The sequence below is a fragment of the Thamnophis sirtalis genome, unplaced genomic scaffold, assembly GCF_051295495.1.
Source record: "Thamnophis sirtalis isolate CommonGarterSnake01/CBP01778 unplaced genomic scaffold, rThaSir2_p1.2 scaffold_2, whole genome shotgun sequence".
In the NCBI taxonomy this organism is placed as follows: Eukaryota; Metazoa; Chordata; class Lepidosauria; order Squamata; family Natricidae; genus Thamnophis; species Thamnophis sirtalis.
This window is the reverse complement of record NW_028261382.1, coordinates 99,960,957-99,980,077: the sequence shown is the minus strand read 5'-3', so window position 1 is coordinate 99,980,077 and position 19,121 is coordinate 99,960,957. Positions and strand designations below refer to the sequence as shown.

General features: G+C 47.1%; 1 protein-coding gene across 1 annotated transcript; it reads left to right on the top strand.

Annotated features, from left to right (window-relative positions):
- The first annotated feature begins 1,555 nt into the window (after positions 1–1,555).
- Positions 1,556–18,728, top strand: LOC148049032 (uncharacterized). The gene is made up of 15 exons (XM_087703520.1): positions 1,556–1,673; positions 2,939–3,168; positions 3,699–4,037; positions 6,602–7,001; positions 8,024–8,216; positions 8,607–8,763; positions 8,849–8,989; positions 10,048–10,186; positions 11,407–11,597; positions 13,054–13,179; positions 13,757–13,949; positions 14,920–15,074; positions 15,286–15,372; positions 17,235–17,381; positions 18,513–18,728. The coding sequence occupies exons 4-15, from the start codon at positions 6,875–6,877 to the stop codon at positions 18,726–18,728; spliced, it is 1,872 nt and encodes a 623-aa protein (XP_087559646.1). The 5' UTR covers positions 1,556–1,673; positions 2,939–3,168; positions 3,699–4,037; positions 6,602–6,874.
- The last annotated feature ends 393 nt before the right edge of the window (positions 18,729–19,121 follow it).

Here is a 19,121-nt window from a genome sequence, read left to right as displayed (position 1 = left end):
CCAGGAAGAGATCCCTCATCCTGTAGAGACCTCTCCTTTCCTTCCTTCCTTCCTTCCTGCCTTCATGCTTTCATCCCTCCCTCCTTCTCACTGTCTTCCTTCCTTCTTCCTTCCCTCCCTCAGCCTTCCCCTTCCCTCCCTCCCTCCTTCCTTGCTTCCTTCCCTTCCTTCCTTCCTTCGTGCCTTTATGCTTTCATCCCTCCATCCTTCTTTCTGTCTTCTTCCTTTCCTCTTTCCCTCAGGCTTCCCCTTCCTTCCTTCTTTTCTTTCTTCCTTCTTCCCTCCCTCCCTTCATTTCTTCCTTCATGCCTTCTTCCCTCAATTCCTCCCTCCTTCTTACTGATTTACTTCCTTCTTCTTCCTTCCCTCAGCCTTCCCCTTCCTTCCTTCCTTCCTTCCTTCCTTCCTTCCTTCCTTCCTTCCTTCCTTCATGCTTTCATGCTTTCATCCCTCCCTCCTTCTTAATGTCTTCCTTCCTTTTTCCTTTCCTCCCTCCCTCAACCTTCCCCTTCCTTCCTTCCTTCCTTCCTTCCTTCCTTCCTTTCTTCCTTCCTTCCTTCCTTCCTTCCTTTCTTCCTTCCTTCCTCTAGGTTTAAGTCGCATTTTCTATCCAAGCACCCCAAAACAGAGTGCATCAAGAGGCTTGAACCTTGGAAATGATGGTCCCAGATGATGACTTTATGTTGTGATTAGGCAGAGGAGGAGATTAGGTGCAGAAAGCATCGGGCAGCAGAATACGAAGAGAGTTTGACCCGGCAGATCAACCTCTTGACTCAACATCTGAAGCACGAGGAGGAACACTGGGTGGCCTTCAATTCTGCTCTCTGGGACGTTGTGAGGCAAGTGGAGATGTTGGATGAGGTGCCCTCTGGAGAAGAGCTTGGTCCAAATTCTAAACCAGAGCATCGGAGGTAAGAGCAATCCTGGAAAACTTGCCTGCACCAACCCAGCTTCCTCTTGGCCCAGGGGTGAAATCCAGCAGGTTCTGGAGAACCGGTAGTGGAAATTTTGAGTAGTTTGGAGAACCGGTAGCAGATAACCCAAATCTGAAAGCTTTCTGGTTTTCCCCACCCAGTTGAAAGTTCAAGATCTTTCCCCCCACACCCACAAGTCCATCCCATGGCCCAATCATCCACTGCCATGCTAGCAGTTCCACCCATCCAGTTCTGATCAGGTGTAGGGGTTCAAAGACAAAGGATGACCTTGGCTTTCTAGGAAGAATGTTGTTATGGCTACATATCACCCAACTCCATACAATCCCCTCTCCGGCTGGCCCCAGAGTGGGGTCGGAATTGGGATTTTGCAGTATTCTTCCCTTGCCATGCCCACCAAGCCACGCCCACCAAGCCACGCCCACAGAACCAGGAGTATTTTTTTTTAAATTTCACCACTGTCCCGGTCTGCTTGACCCTATCACTTGCAATTTCTAACTAGCCAATAGCGAGACTTGGGGGAGGGAGATGCTCTTTGAATCACAGCTTCTTTGGGGAGAGAGATTTGCTGTCTTCTTCTCAGGTTGTTAAGCCTCATAGAAGCTGCAATCGAGAAGCTCTCCAACCTGGTGGTCAAGGAGAGCCATCGGCTCAGGCAGTGGGGTCTTCTTGGAGAAGGAACAGGAGCTGATCTCCTGAACAAAGAGAAGACAATGGTGCTCCCCAGGGACGAGCTTGTTGGTAAAGTGTTTGCTTTTTTAAAAATGTTTGCCTTTTTAAAAAAATAATTGAGATTTGTTTTTATCAATGTTGCTCTCCTTCGGACTTCAGCTGACAAAGGTCATCGTGAAAAACGTGTTCTCCATTTCTAATAATAGCTGGCTCAGTGGCAGGGCTTGTCAATCAGAAAGGTCGGCAGTTCAGCGGTTTGAATCCCTAGCGCTGCATAATGGAGTGAGCCCCCATTACTTGTCCCAGCTTCTGCCAACCTAGCAGTTTGAAAGCACGTAAAAATGCAAGTAGAAAAAGAGGGACCACCTTTGGTGGGAAGGGAACAGCGTTCAGTGTGCCTTCGGCGTTGAGTCCTGCCGGCCACATGACCACGGAGACGTCTTCGGACAGCGCTGGCTCTTCGGCTTTGAAACGGAGATTAGCCCCCTAGAGTCGGGAACGACTAGCACATATGTGTGAGGGGAACCTTTACCTTTAATAATAAAGGTGGGATACAAACAAACTAACCAATATAGCAAAAGTTTATTTATGAAATTTAAACCCAGCCATCTCAGCACTGAAGCAACTCTGTTCAGTTCTCCTGTTTGGAAGCCGGCTCCTTGTCCTGATAAAACCCCTTTTATTTAGTTTTAAAGGGAATTCCTCTGCAGCAAAGTCCCAGCCAAAAGTCTTTCAAGAGATTTCACAACCACAGACCTTGATCAGGCTTGGAGAGCTGCCAGGCCGATATCTTCCAAACGCCAAGCTGTAGCAGCAAGTACTTGGCAAGAAGTCAGGAGCAGATCTTCACCCTAATGAATTGAACGAATTGTCTCCTGCAAACTCCACTCCCCTTTCGCTCCTCTTTATTCCCTGTGGGAGGGGGCCATTCACCATGCCTTTACTCCCGAGTTGGCCCTTGTATCTTAGCTGTTCCCTTCTCATGCACACATCGGGAACAGTCTCCAGCTGTTCTTCTGCCCCACTGATCTCCGACTCTGAAGGCAGCTGATTACTGGCATACGTCTCTGGTCCCCTCTCTGCCTCTGACCCAGAGCCCTCATCAGGGCCTTCCCCAGACTCCAGGACTGGCCCATCTTCCTCCCCAACCTCCTCACTGTCCGAATCTGCACCAGTTCTGCTGGCCGCTGGCAGGCCACAACATCTCCATCTGCATTTCTGATGGACATCTCTCCAAATTGAAGACTAGTTTTGGAATCCAATTAATGCTGCCGTTAAATGTCTGAATCCCCAAAAGATCCGTGTCTTTTCATTGTCTCCATCGCTGTTCCCAGAACCAGGTGGATCCTTAAAGATAGAAGAGGTTCTGCTGTATCAGGATCTTGCCACAGGGCTGATAATGCCCAACAAAGATGCCTCCATGCTTTAGCCAATCGATCCATGAAATCTGCATCTCCAGATCACTTCCTGCATCCTGAGACTGGAAAACTCCTCCCGATAGCCGGGAATGTTGGCTTTGATCCTGTCAAATCCAAGCTGATCCCCACGGTTGATTTAGTATCTGGTAAGAACGCACCTTTCCAAGGCGTTTTAGGGAATGTTCTCCTTGTGCTAATTCTATTTATTTGATACCTTTGACGTTTAGAAGCTTCAAGAGCCGAGGTAGTGCAGTGGTTAGGGTGCAGTACTGCAGGCCACTTCAGCTGACTGTTATCTGCAGTTCAGCAGTTCAAATCTCACCGGCTCAGGGTTGACTCAGCCTTCCATCCTTCCGAGGTGGGTGAAATGAGGACCCGGATTGTTGTTGGGGGCAATATGCTGACTCTGTAAACCGCTTAGAGAGGGCTGAAAGCCCTATGAAGCGGTATATAAGTCTAACTGCTATTGCTAAAAACATGTTTCTCCTTTTCTCATTCAAGGAAATATAATATTCTGCTTTTTTTAAAAAAATATTTCATTTTCTAGGAGAAGGAGGGGTGGGTACTAACTTCTTGCAGTTCTAACACCAACTGTTCAATCATAATGCCATGCAATGTTTGATCCTTGTAGGCTGTTCTTGTATGTTCTGTTTCCCTTTTTGTGGTTTCTGCTTAGGAGAGATTCAACATCGCTCGGATCTCCCAATCTTCTCCTTCGTTCCATATCCTATTTGTCCCGAAACTGGCCTTCCGGGAAGAATGAACTTACCTGTTCTGCAACCTGAGAAAGTATTTAAGTTTGGAGGCCTGATGCAAGATCCAGTGACTGGGATGGAAGTGCCAATCCTTGCCATCACTGCTCATCCTCAAACTGGCCAATGGTTGACCTTGGGTGGGACATACCTGAATCCTCTCACAGGGATGGTGACGCCTCTCGAAATCGGAGGGCCCATGAAAGCACAAGGAAGCGGAAAAACCGTCCCTATCCTTGGTGTCAGCTTGGACAGTAATACAGGTAGAGAAAAGACTTGGTTGTTGGACTGGTGTCAGGTTTCCAAAAGATGCCTGAATTGATTCATGAGCCTCGAGCCAAGTTTCAAAAGAAATCCAGTCATTTGTTAGGAGCACCATTTCAGCAATACCCTTTTGCAGTCAGATCTAACCTCATTTGAAATACGGCTGAACTTTATCCCTTCCACTATTTGACAATAGTGGGCCAGCAAAGACAAGGGGAAGCAAGATGGGCCCTTTTTAGAGAATTGTGATTATTCTGCGGCCCCCACTTTTGGTGAGAAGCCAGATGGTTAAGAAGTAGAGCTTTACATGGACTGCAGCAGGGGTGAAATCCAGCAGGTTCTGACAGGTTCTGGAGAATGGTAGCAGAAATATTGAGTAGTTTGGAGAACCGGCAGCAGAAATTTTGAGTAGTTTGAAGAACCGGTAGCAGAAATTTTGAGTAGTTCAAAGAATCGATAGCAGAAATTTTGAGTAGTTTGGAGAACCGGTAGCGGAAATTTGGAGTAGTTCAAAGAACCGGTAGCTGAAATTTCGAATCATTCAGAGAAACGGTAGTGGAAATTTTGAGTAGTTCAGAGAACTGACCAATGCCACCTCTGAGATTTTGCAGTATCCTCTCCTGGAGTGGGGTGGGGGTTGGAGATTTTGCAGTATCCTTCCCCTGCCACACCCACCAAGCCACACTCACAGAATTGGTAGCAAAAAAAAATTGAATTTCACCACTGGACTGCAGCCTCCATACAAAGCCATAGAGAAAAGCCATGGATTTTTCAAAATATTATTTCAGAAGTTTCAGGGGAAAATCAATACACTTTCCAGCTTTGTCAAATACAGAGGGACAATGAATGTGTGTGTGTGTGTGTGTGTGTGTGTGTGTGTGTGTGTGTGTATTTAGAGTCACAACCCCTGGTATGCCCAAATATGGGAGGAAGTTCACTGCTTCCATTCTCTGTCTATCGGCTCGTCACAAGAGACCATCCAGACAGAAAGCCATTATTTTTACTGTTGCCTTTGTTACATTTGTGTTGTATTTGTGCTGATAAATAAATAAAGGGAGACTAGTATAGATCTATTTCAAGCTATTTAGCTCTCATCAGCTATCCATACCCTTACTGGGAATCGAACCTGGGCTGTATTACATATCAGGCAGTTATATTAGCCACTAAGCCACAGGATCTCTTCCTTTATCAGCTAGGCCAGGGAAATAGGTATGTATTGTGTCACAACCCCTGGTATGCCCAAATATGGAAGGAAGCCATCCTCCCATATTTGGGCATACCAGGGGTTGTGACACAATACAGATAGATAGATAGATAGATAGATAGATAGATAGATAGATAGATAGATAGATAGATAGATAGATAGATAGATAGATAGATAGATAGATAGATAGATAGATAGATGATTGATAGATGATAGATAGATAGATAGATAGATAGATAGATAGATAGATAGATAGATAATAGATAGATAGATAGATAGATAGATAGATAGATAGATAGATAGATAGATAGATAGACAGACATACATACACACACACACACACAGACACACACACGAGAGATTACTTGGAAGAAGACAATGAAAAGTAATGAAAAGACTCTATTTATTAAGTCAGCTGCCACAGCTGCCTCGACTCTCACAAAAAGTACTTTAGCCAATCAATAAATATAATAAACAAGGCATTAAAAATAGGTTTGCTTTGCTCTTCTAAATCTCAGAAGATTAGAAAACATTTCCCATTCTGCCCTGCGTTGTACCATCGGTTTTTAATAATGAAAATCAACCTATTTATGATTGTCTGAAAATTCAATCAACTCTACGATGAGGATTAATTGGAGGCACCCCAAAAATCTAAGGGGTCTTGATTGACTCCAGTTCCAGATGAATTTCAGAGACAACGAACTGAAGTCCACTTCACAGAACATAACAGTCCACATCATCTGACTCCCTGCTGTGACGTATCATGGTTTATGATGGGTAGAAATAGAGGAGTGGTGCAATGGCCTAGAAGGGGAGCCCTCACCTCACAGTCACTGAGTTCAATCCTAGGTAGAGGCAGATATTTCTCTCTTTGGGCACAATGATAATTTATCTGCCGAACAAAACTCCGCATTGGCAACAGGAAAGGCATCTGGCCAGGAAACACTCTGCTAGCTCCATTAAGTTGCTCAGACTCCTCCCAGCAAGCGATTATGGGGTTGTTAAAAGATGAAGAGCCGAGGTGGCGCAGTGGTTAGGAGTGCAGTACTGCAGGCCACTTCAGCTGACTGTTATCTGCAGTTCAGCGGTTCTAATCTCACCGGCTCAAGGTTGACTCAGCCTTCCCTCCTTCCGAGGTGGGTGAAATGAGGACCCAGACTCTGGGTGCGATATGCTGACTCTGTAAACCGCTTAGAGAGGACTGAAAGCCTTATGAAGTGGTATATAAGTCTAACTGCTATTGCTATTGCTACGATGGTGATGGGTAGAAATGGAGTTGAAGGCATCTAACATCAGTTGTGGATCCATTCAGGATGAGCTGATGTGGACTAATGTTCTCTTGCTGTCCTCTGAACACAGGAATGGTTGTCCCACTAGGAGGGCTACTTGGTCCTTCTGGGGACCTTCTGCTTCCTGGAGATCCCTTTGTGGAACCCTTGAGTGGAAAGATGGCTCTCCTGCAGGGACTCTCCCTTCGTCAGGATGAAGTGGTGCCTCATGCAGGGGGCTACCAGGTACTGTTGGAAGCCAACGTTCTCGTCGCCCAGAACCTCGTGGTGAAAACTCTGCAGGTATATAAAGACTCCATCGGCAAGGATCCCGGCTCAATGGGCACTTTGCCAAAAAGTCTCGATGGGGCCAGAAGAAGCCATGAAAACAGCACTGGCCCACAAGCTCGATTATTTGATGTACCAGCTACAGAACCTGGAGAAGCAACGAGATGGTGCTTCCGGGGTCAAGAGAACTGGTGGAAAGCTGGGTAAGTCTTGGGGTGGATTTTATGCTGAGGTGGCGCAGTGCTTAAATGCAGCACTGCAGGCTACTTCAGCTGACTGCAGTTCTGCAGTTCAGCTGTTCAAATCTCACCGGCTCAGGGTTGACTCAGCCTTCCATCCTTCCGAGGTGGGTGAAATGAGGACCCGGATTGTTGGGGGCCATATGCTAACTCTGTAAACCACTTAGAGAGGGCTGAAAGCCCTATGAAGCGGTATATAAGTCTAACTGCTATTGCTATTGCTATTGCTATTTTATTTATTTATTAGCCTGCTTCCTTGTTGTTGTTGTTGTTTATATGTTTCATACTTCTTAACCATCCACCTCCCTTAGAGAGGGGCTCTGGGCAATGTACAATTCAGTCAATAAAATTAAAACCAGAACAATTTAGACATTAAAAAAATTAAAATTATAAAGCAAGATTGTAGAAATTTCAAAAGGTGGAGTATTCTGAGATTGGGGGTGGGATTAGCAGTTGTTAATAAAAGTGGGGGTTCTCCTGGCCCCATGGTGGTGTGGAGCCCTGTGTCCATCACTTAAGGCTACACAAGTTGTGATTCCTTTGAGGAACGCCCAAGGGGGAGGAGAGGGGGAGGAGGAAGAGAGGAGGAGGAGGAGGAGGAGGAGGGGAGGAGGAGGGGGAGGGAGGAGGAGGAGGAGAGAGAGGAAGAGGAGGAGGAAGAAAGGGAAGGAGGAGGAGAAGGGGGAGGTAGGAAGAGAAGGGAGAGGAAGAGGAGGAGGAGAAGGGGAAGAGAAGGGGAGGGAGGGAAGGAAGGAAGGAAGAAAAGAAAGAGAAAGAAAGAAAGAAAGAAAGAAAGAAAGAAAGAAAGAAAGAAAGAAAGAAAGAAAGAAAGAAAGAAAGAAAGAAAGAAAGAAAGAAAGAAAGAAAGAAAGAAACCTAGCCACAAATATACATCTCAGGTAGGTTCTCAAAACCTTGGTCATTCATTGGCAGAATGCAGTTCCGATTTTAGTGATATGTTTTGTCCTTATTATAAACCAATTTAGGAATGATCAAGTATCTCAGCACAGAATTCTGGATCCCTGCTGTCTTTGGGATGAAGATTCCAGACCCTGGGAGTTCGGAATTGATGGTTCCAGTCCTTGGCGTGGAATGTGATTGGAAAACGGGTCAGCCAATACCATTAGCTGGGGTGACAGAAGATGCTGACGGAAAAGGTAAAATCTGTTTGGGGGGGGGGTCGCTTTGGATATGCTTATTGTCACATCTAATAGGACCCCAAGATTGGACTCCCATGGGGCCACGCGAGGGCAACTCTCTAGGCTGTGTTTTGCATCCAGGTTTCGTTGCCTTGCTGGCTGACGTTAATTTCCCCGGGTGCATGGTGTTGAGTTTCTGCGGAAGGCTAATCCTACCTTTGTTATGTAGAATAGACCGACCCAGTCCTTTAATGGCCTATTGGCAAAGGTGGGGGCTATTAAGAGTGAGTTTCCTGCCTAAAAACATGTTTCTCCATTTCTTATCCGGAGAAAATATAATATTCTGCCTTTTTCAATATTTCCCATTTTTCTAGGAGAGGTGTGGGTTTTAACTTCCTGCAACACCTAACTATCTTTGCCCGTCTTGTAGCCTGGTTCCCATCACCATAGGCTTCAGGGCCATCGACCCCATCACAGGGCAGATGGGACCGGTGATCGGAGCTCAGATCAACCCTTGGACGAAGGCTGTCCTTCCGGTAGTCCAGTCCCAAGGATCCCTCCCGAGAGGAAATATAGACCCCGATCTGGTAATGCTCTTCTGCCTCCTTCGGAGAGGGAGATCTCTCGCGCGGGTTCTCCAAAACCTCTTTGTGACGTGTGTCGTATTTACAGCTGGCCGCCTTGGCCAAGGAGCTGACGGCCAGGCGGGCTTATTGGAGGTCCCAACGCGAGAAAGAACAGGAGATGTTTAAGGAGGTGGATCACCTCTCTCGGGATATTCTCGATGCTGCCAAGGAAGGGAAAATTGGGAAGGTGAGGCATGCACAAAATAAACACCCCGCCCTCCTGGGATCAAATGTGGGACACCCCCACGCATGTGCATACACACCCCGGTGTCTCCCGCATGGGCGGCAGAGACCCCAAAATCAGCTGACTGGCGGGAGGAGGCATGCGCGCAAGCACAGTGGAGCTGAGCTGAGCGAAGGCTTGCATGCCCCTAGGTTCTCCATCACAAAACTAGGCAGAAGACGTACAAAGAATCTGAAAGGATAAAATTGTGGTTAAAAAAAGAACCTTGTGATAAAATATAACGAGTGACGAAAGAAGTCAGTTTCTGTGGATGAAGACTTCTGTGGACTCTTCCACCTGTAGATGTTGGTGCACATTCAGTTTTTGGTCCTTCAGGAGAGGCACAACCTTGGCACTCCAACTCTTCTGCACGAGCTACCCTAACCCTCACCCTCACCTTCACCCTCACCCTAACCCTCACCCTAACTCTAACCCTCACCCTAACCCTCACCCTAACCCTCACCCCAGTGGTGGGTTTCAAAAATTTTTGGAACCTCTTCTGTAGGTGTGGCCAGCTTTCCAGGTCCACTGGTGGAAACACTTCTAACCGGTTCGGTAGATTTGACGAACTCTCACCTCACCCTTACCCTCAACCTAATCCTAACCCTCACCCTCACCTTCACCTTCACCCTAACCCTCACCCTAACACTCACCTTCACCCTCACCTCACACTAATCCTGACCCTCCCACTAATCCTGACCCTCACACTAATCCTAACCCTCACCCTCACACTAAAACCTCACCCTCACACTAACCCTCACCCTCACACTAACCCTCACCCTCACACTAACCCTCACCCTCACCCTCACCCTAACCCTAACCCTCACCCTAACCTTTACCCTCACCCTAACCTTCACCCTCACCCTCTCCCTCACTCTCTCCTTCACCCTCACCCTCACCCTCACCCTCATCCTAACCTTCACCCTAACCCTCACCCTCACCCTCACCCTAATCCTAACCCTCACCCTAACCCGTCCATGTCTCTCGGCCCACAATTTTCTCTTTGTTTTCCTCTCCTGCAGTCCTGGTTTAGGGAGAAATTAAAAGCTGCTGACAGAATTCGCCGCCTCCTGGAATCGTCTTCAGCCCAAGAAAGTCAAAGGCAGGTCACCCCAGACGTGACAGCGTTGCGGAGCCCGGAACCGTCTCTATGGTCGAGAGGTAAGGAAGGAATTCTGCAGAAATGAGGTAGAAGATTTGCAGGCTGGTTGGAGTGTTTGAAGCATCTTTATGAAGAGATGCCTGCTGTGGAGGGAGAGGGAGGGAGGGAGGGAGGGAGAGAGGGAGAAAAGAAAGAATAGCAGCAATAGCAATAGCAGTTAGACTTATATACCACTTCATAGGGCTTTCAGCCTCTCTAAGCGGTTTACAGAGAGTCAGCATATTGCCCCCAACAATCTGGGTCCTCATTTTACCCACCTCGGAAGGATGGAAGGCTGAGTCAACCCTGAGCCGGTGAGATTTGAACCGCTGACCTGCTGATCTAGCAGTAGCCTGCAGTGCTGCATTTAACCACTGCGCCACCTTGGCTCTTAGAAAGAAAGAAAGAAAGAAAGAAAGAAAGAAAGAAAGAGGTATGGGAGAAAGAAAGGAGGGAAAGGAGAAAGGAAGGAAGGAGAGGAGGGAGGGAGGGAAGGAGGGAGGGAGGGAAGGAGGAGGGAGGGAAGGAAGATTCCATAAACAAGGAAGGGAGGGAGGGGGAGAGAGGGAGACAAGGAAGGGAGGGAGGGAGGGATAGGAGGAAGGAAGGAAGGAAGGAGGGAGGGAGGGATGGAAGGAGGGAGGGAAGGAAGGAAGGAAGGAAGATTCCATAGACAAGGAAGGGAGGGAGGGGGGGAGAGAGAGAGAGGGAGACAAGGAAGGGAGGGTGGGAGAGATAGGAGGAAGGAAGGAAGGAAGGGGAAGGGAAAGGAAAAGAAACGAAAGGAAAGGAAGAACGATGTGAAATAGAAGCAGTGATTTCAGGATTTGTCTCCATGCGTTGTCCAAATCTGAAGCAAAACAGGAGGTGATTCAATTGTGAACTGAGTTTACTTATTTATTAAATTTATTTGCTGCCCATCTCACCATAACGGAGCCACGTGATTAGATCAGAATAACCCTCAAGCCCAGGGCGTGAGGGGAGGAGACTATGGATCAAATGATGGCTTGCTTTCCGTGCCAGTTAAAGCTAGGTGGGGAGTGCTTGTTTTGCATATTCTGGGACTCATGCAATTAAAGTCAGGTCTCGCTTTGACCTCTGAGATGGTCCACCTTTCCGGGGTTTTAAAGGGACAGACACTTGCACAGGGGGGCGGCGGGGGGGGGGGGGGGGGGGAATGGTTAGTCCAGAAGGTGGGTTTACGCTCACATCCTTCCCAATCTGGCTTTGGTGGCTCTAGTTGACAAGGAGGAAAGAGAGCAGGAGGCCAAACTCCGGCTTTTGCTCAGGAAAACTTTGGAGAAATTGGCGCAGTTCGTTCGGAAAACGCAGCTGGAAGATCAGCGGATCGAGATGCAGCTGAAGGAAGCTGAGCGACATTGGAGCAGGGATCTCTGCACCCGGGAAGCCCTCCAGGAGAGATTCAGAAAGGTGACCCACCCCATCCCCCACAACCTGATCTACTGGGATCTCGGCTTTTACAGAGCAGCCATTGATAAAAACACACTTTCGTTTGAAGTAGGCATTAAAAGCCGAGATCCCAGTAGATGCCTACTTCAAACGAAAGTGTGGTGTTTCCTTTTTATCAATGGCTGCTCTGCCGTTTCGGATTCCCCCTGGTCATGGGATCAAAATTCAGAGTCTTGGCAACTGGCATGTACTTAGGACGGTTGCCGTGTCCCAAGATCACGTGATCCTCCTTTTGCGACCTTCGGACAAGCAAAGTCGATGGGGAAGCCAGATCGACTTCACAACCGTGTAACCCACTTAATAATGGCAGGGATTCGCTTAACCGCGGTGGCGAGAGAGGGCGTAAAATGGGGCAAAACTCAACAAATGTCTCGCTTAGCAACCTAAGTTTGGACTCCATCGTGGTCGTAAGTTGAGAACTGACTGTAACCACTTACTTATTATCAACTACGAGGAAATGCATCGTCCAGACAGATCCTTTGTCTGATTTAAGTACATGGATGAAAAATTGAGACATAGACACAATGAGAATATATCAGTTGAACAAAACTCTGTATTGGTGACAGGAAGGGCATCCGGCCATGAAACACACTGCTAGCTCCATTCAGTTGCCCAGACTCCACCCTGCAAAGGATTATGGGGTCCTTAAATGATGATGATGATGATGATGATGATGATGATGATGATGATGATGATGATGATAGCAAAAGCATTTAGACTTATCTACCGCTTCACAGTGCTTTTACAGCCTTCTCTAAGCGGTTTACAGAGTCAGCCTCTTGCCCCCCAACAATCTGGGTCCTCATTTTACCCTCCTCAGAAGGATGGAAAGGCTGAATCAGTCTTGAGTTGGCCAGGATCGAACTCTTGGAAATTGCCAGAATTAGCCTACAATCCTGCATTCTAACAGGAAGGAAAGAAGGAAGGAAGGAAGGAAGGAAGGAAGGAAGGAAGGAAGGAAGGAAGGAAGGGAGGGAGGGAGGAGGGAGGGAGGGAGGGAGGGAGGGAGGGAGGGAAGAAGGATGGATGGAAGGATGGATGGATGGATGGATGGATGGGAGGGAGGAAGGAAGGAAGGAAGGAAGGAAGGAAGGAAGGAAGGAAGGAAGGAAGGGTAGTTAGACTTATATACCACTTCACAGTGCTTTTACAGCCTTCTCTAAGCGGTTTACAGAGTCAGCCTCTTGTCCCCCCCAACAATTTGGGTCCTCATTTTACTGACCTCGGAAGGATGGAAGGCTGAGTCAACCTGGAGCCTGGTGAGATTCGAACTGCTGAACTGCAGCTAGCAGTCAGCTGAAGTAGCCTGCAGTGCGGCACTCTAACCACTGCGCCACCTCAGATGATGATGATGATGATAAATTATTTAGACACGACTACCATAAATGAGACAGAAACACACTAAATTTCTTTCCAGACCAAACTGCGTCTCTTGGCAGAGTTCCGGCAACACGTCGCAACCCAGCAGACTCGAGTGGAGACTGAATATTGCCGACTGGAACACCTGCGACTCTTGTCCGACATTGTGACCATCCAAAGAAAGGTATGATGTCCCTCAGTCGGGGCTGGAGACGCAACTTTGAGTCAGGCTCTGGCCAGGGATAGTCAGATATTCATCCAGGATGAACCGTCCCTGAAAATAAGCCCCCACTGAAAATACTTAACTGCATGCACAGCTGGTCCCTGCCATTTCCTGAGCAGGGGAGGGGGGAACATGCCCCACACACCCCATGTACACCTGCCATTGCTGCAGAATAGCCTCATGGAGGCTGCTCCCGCAAATCCTAGCTTCCAGGCCCCTTCTCTTAGTGGCAGCTGATCCACGGGCCGAGATTAAGGCACTTCAAAAATAATAAGACCTCCCTGAAAATAAGCCCTCCCCTAAAAATATTGCAACACAGCAGAAGCCATGAGGAGACCCCGCTCACCACCTCCCTGCACCTCAAAAATAATAAGACCTCACCAAAAACAAGGCCAAGCACTTATTTCAGGGGGTCAAAAGGAAATAAGACCCCGTCTTGTTTTCGGGGAAACACAGTAGCAGGAGATGGTCCATAAGGAAAGTTCCAAAAAAAGGGGGGGCACATTTTGCAGAATCCAAACCTCCTTTCCTTTCTCAGGACTGTCTCTCTGGATCTTCTCAAGGCTTCATGAGCTACCCAGCTGCGAGGTTCTACACCATGGCGGCTACTCCCTGTGGAAGTTGGGAGATCATCAATAAAAAACTGATCCCTTTGCTGAAATCGGTGCTCCAGACCCTGGAGGAGAACAAAAGAGATTCTTCATCTCCTGAGGAACATCAGGAATCGGGAGGTACCAACCACAGACCATGTTGTGCTGGACGCAGAGGCTCAGTGGCTGAGACGCTGAGCTTGTCGATCAGAAAGGTTGGCAGTTCGGCGGTTCGAATCCCTAGCGCCGCGTAACGGAGTGAGCTCCCGTTACTTGTCCCAGCTTCTGCCAACCTAGCAGTTTGAAAGCATGTAAAAAATGCAAGTAGAAAAATAGGAACCACCTTTGGTGGGAAGGAAGCACCTTTGGCGTTGAGTCACACCAGCCACATGACCACGGAGATGTCTTCGGACAGTGCTGGCTCTTCGGCTTTGAAACGGAGATGAGCACCGCCCCCTAGAGTCGGGAACGACTAGCACACTTGTGCAAGGGGAACCTTTACCTTAATACATTATATGTGGTCCAGAGTTTTTATTTAAATAAATAGTGTGTGTGTGTGTGTGTGTGTGTGTATGTGTGTGTTGTAGTTGTGTTGATAAATAAATAAATAAAGGGAGACTAGTATAGATCTATTTCATGCTATTTAGCTCTCATCAGCTAGCCATACCCTTACTGGGATTCGAACCTGGGCTGTATTACATATTAGGCAGATGTGTTAACCACTAAGCCACCAGGTTCTCCTCCTTTAGCAGCTGAGCCAGGGAAATAGGTATGTATTTATTGTCACAACCCCTGGTATGCCCAAATATGGGAGGAAGCTTACTGCTTCCTTTTCTCTGTCTATCGGCTCGTCACAAGAGACCATCCAGACAGAAAGCCCAATATTTTTACTGTTGCCTTTGTTACACTTGTGTTGTATTTGTGCTGATAAATAAATAAAGGGAGGTTTCTGTCTGGACGGTCTCTTATGACAAGCCAATAGACAGAGAATGGAAGCAGTAAGCTTCCTCCCATATTTGGGCATACCAGGGGTTGTGACACTAAATGTGTATGTATATATATATAATGGAACAGAAATGAATCCAATGCCTGTTTTCATTTTCTCTGCCAGAACCTCATCATTCTTTCCAGGATATGTTGGATCTTCAGATGCTTCCTAAATCTGGAGAACTTGTCCCTGTGCTCGTTTCAAGTCTTTCTGCGAGGGAATTTGTAACCTACCAGTATGGCATTGTCCTTCTGCAATTTCTCCGACCATATATTGGTGTAAGTGTTGAAAAATGCATTTAGTCCCGCTGGCCACATGACCACGGAGACGTCTTCGGGCAGCGCTGGCTCTCTGGCTTTGAAACGGAGATGAGCACTTCCCAGTAGAGTTGGGAATGACTAGCACATATGTGCGAGAGGAACCTTTACCTCTATGTTATTATCCTGGATTGGAAAGCGAATCAGAGCCACTATTTCCGGTTACTCTTAGGCTCCAGAGGTGGAATTGCGTCTTGCCTCTAGAATTCCTTCTAGCAAATCCCCGGGGAATGCTTTCAGAAACACCTTTTATTACCAGGTAAGCTATGCTGAGTGGAAAGATAACCAGGACAGAGGTAGTTCACACACTGCATTGTCCTATTAGAGAGCCGAGGTGGCGCAGTGGTTAGAGTGCAGCACTGCAGGCTACTTCAGCTGACTGCAGTTCTGCAGTTCGGCTGTTCAAATCTCACTGGCTCAGGGTTGACTCAGCCTTCCATCCTTCCAAGGTGGGTGAAATGAGGACCCGGATTGTTGTTGGGGGCAATATGCTGACTCTGTAAACCGCTTAGAGAGGGCTGAAAGCCCTATGAAGCGCTACATAAGTCTAACTGCTATTGCTATTGCTATTGCTATCTATCTATCTATCTATCTATCTATCTATCTATCTATCTATCTATCTATCATCTATCATCTATCTATTTATCATCTATCTATCTATCTATCTATATCGGATTGTTGGGGGCGATATGCTGACTCTGTAAACCACTTAGAGAGGGCTGAAAGCCCTATGAAGCGGTATATAAGTCTAACTGCTATTGCTATCTATCTATCTATCTATCTATCTATCTATCTATCTATCTATCTATCTATCTATCTATCTATCATCTATCTATTTATCATCTATCTATCTATCTATCTATCTATCTATCTATCTGTCTATCTATCGGATTGTTGGGGGCGATATGCTGACTCTGTAAACCACTTAGAGAGGGCTGAAAGCCCTATGAAGCGGTATATAAGTCTAACTGCTGTTGCTATTGTTATTGCTATTGGCTCTGAGATAGATAGTGTGCTTTCTGCACAAGCCCTGTTGTGGCTAAGAAACTACCATGAAGGTACTTCAGCTGGATTCCACTAACCATTTGTAGTTTACTCCATACATCAGGAGTATAAGTACACTGTGACTTCCTTACAATGGGTTACCCACTCAAAGAGTGGAAGGAAAAATCTGTGCATCTCTCCCAAAGTGTGTCAGTCCATGGCTCCAGTTGTGGTTACCTTTTAAGAGGCAATGCCCAGGCTCTTTTTGATGAGTTACTACCTATTGCAACTTCGTTCCCATCCTTCATTCAGGGCCCAAAACCTGAAGGAGACAGAAAGGTCACTGAAGCAGGCTTGAAAACGTAAGTTTGAGAGTGAGCGAGCCAAGGAGAGTGTTTAAAAAGGAAGGTGTGATGGAGAACTTCCTAAATAGCAATAGCCCTTAGATTTATATACCACTTTACAGTGCTTTACAGCCCTCTCTAAGTGGTTGACAGAGTCAGGCTATTGCTCCTATTCTTGGGTCCTCATTTTACCGACCTCGGAAGGATGGAAGGGTGAGTCAACTTTGAGCTGGTCAGGATTGAACAGCTGGCAATGGGCAGAATTAGCAGCCTGCAATAGTGCATTCTAACTGGAAGGAAGGAAGGAAGGAAGGAAGGAAGGAAGGAAGGAAGGAAGAAGGAAGGAAGGAAGGAAGGAAGGAAGGAAGGAAGGAAAATAGCAATACAATACAGTAGCAGAGTTGGAAGGGACCTTGGAGGTCTTCTAGTCCAACCCCCTGCCTATACCGTTTGAGACAAATGGCTATCCAACATCTTCTTAGCACTTAGCACTTAGACCTATATACCACTTTACAGTGCTTTACAGCCTTCTCTAGGTGATTTACAGAGTCAGTCTATTGCTCCCATCTTTGGGTTCTCATTTTAACCACTTCAGAAGGATGGGAGGTTGAGTCAAACGTGAGCCTGATGAGATTCGAACTGCTGAACTGCAAGCAGCCTAACCACTGCACCACCATGGCTCAAATGTTAGAAACCTGAAGCTCCTGGATGTCAAAGCCTCAGAATCTTATTGGTCTCCACTTTCCTTTTCTGCAATCATTTTTAAAGGGATTTTGATCTGCTTTTTCTTCAGATTCCGGGCAACCAACTCTTTGTCTTAAGAGAATCTCTGGCCTGTGCTGGGAGCTTTGCCCTCCTCCTTGTCCACTGCCTGGCTCACATCACCGCCGATGACCTCAACCAAGATTCCAAGTCAGCTTTCCGAAGGCTGTTTTACCAGGTGAAGTATAACTGACTTAAAACCTTGGGATTCCCTCTCTATCCTTTCCTTTTTTTTTTTGCAACAAACCTCTTTCGTCTCTAATCTAGCATTTCTCAACCTTGACAACTTTAAGATAGTGTTGTGGCGCACCAGTGGAGCTGGCAGAAGATTCAGACAGTGAGGAGGTTGGGGAGAAACCTGGCCCAGTCCTGGAGTCTGGGGAAGGCTCTGATGAGGGCTCTGTGTCGGAGGCAGAGAGGGGGCCAGAGCCGTACGCCAGTTATCGGCTGCCTTCGGAGTCAGACATCAGTGAGGCAGAAGAACACCTGGAGCCTGTTCCCAGTGTGTCCGTGCACAGAGTTGCCAGACGAAGGGAACTGCTAAAGAACAGGGGATGACTTGGGAGTAAGGCCACAGGTGGACAATGAAAGGCCTCTCCCAGAGGGAATAACAGAGGAGCAAAAGGGGAGTGGAGTTTGCAGGAGACAATTAGTTCGCTTCATTGGTTCATGACTCTCCCAGACTCCTTGCCAAGTTCTGCAGAGATCAGCCTGGCAGCCCTCCAAGCCAGATAAGGTCTGTGACTGTAAATCCTCCCTTGAAAGACTTTTCTTGATGTGAAGGAGCAGAATTCACAGTCAATTAAGAAAAGGGGGGTTTTGTCGGGACCAGGAGTTTGTTTAATTGGTTCGTGACTCTCTGAGGCTCCTTGCCAAGTTTTGCAGATCTCATCCTGGCAGGTCTCCAAGCCAGAGAAGGTCTGTGACTATAAATCCTCCCTCGAAAGACTTTTCTGGATCTGAATGAGCAGAATTCACAGGAAATTAAGAAAAGGGGTTTTTGTCGGGACCAGGAGTTTGCTTCATGCTCTTGGGAAGCCTCGGTCAGAACAGATAGGTGGACTTCAACTCCCAGAATTTCTGGTGCATGATTCATCCAACTGAACAATGCTCAGTATTTATGACTTCCCTCCTATAAGTAGAGAGCCACTGATACCCTGAGCTGCAAATAACCTCTTATCCTTTCCCTGCTTTGCACCGTAATGCATTTGCTTTCCTACGAAGCTTTCTGAATCAACGCTCTCCAGATAAGATATTGTCTGAAAGGTTCAATTTTATTTTAGTTATTATTGTTTTTTTTGCCTCTCAGGCCCTTAAAGCCTGCCTGGGGGAAATGTTCTCACTGAGGCTCCAAGTGTCAGCATTTTCAGAAGAAGGTAAATCTGCAGCTGCTGTGATCCAGGAGGCTTTGGAAAAGAGCGAGGAGGCATCTGCCGAGCTTCTGTCGGAGCCCCTGCATGCCACGGAAAAGGGCTGCACGGACTCCCAAAAGGCGAATGCTTCAGGTATTCTCTGCTTCCTGTAAAGATGTCCCAGTTGGAGTGGTTTCTTCCCACAAATATCCCCTGTGTGGGTGCATCAGTGGTGGGTTTCAAAAATTGTTCGAACCTACTCTGTGGGTGTGGCCTCCTTTGTGGGAGTGGCTTTCCGCCCATGTGACCGGATATGAAGATGCCGACGACACTTGTCAGAACCACCTTAAATTACCTCACACACAGCACTGGCATGCATAAGAATAGGATGTAAACTTGTTTTTTAAAAGGCACCTTTGGTTTGCGTTAAAACAACTTCAACACACGCAATGTTCTGATTGCACCACAAACGCAGTAGTCATCCTTACCTTTCACAGAGGCACTGAGTTTTATAAAATATGAGCATGATAGTGTAGAATAATCATATCCAAGGACCAGTGGTGGGT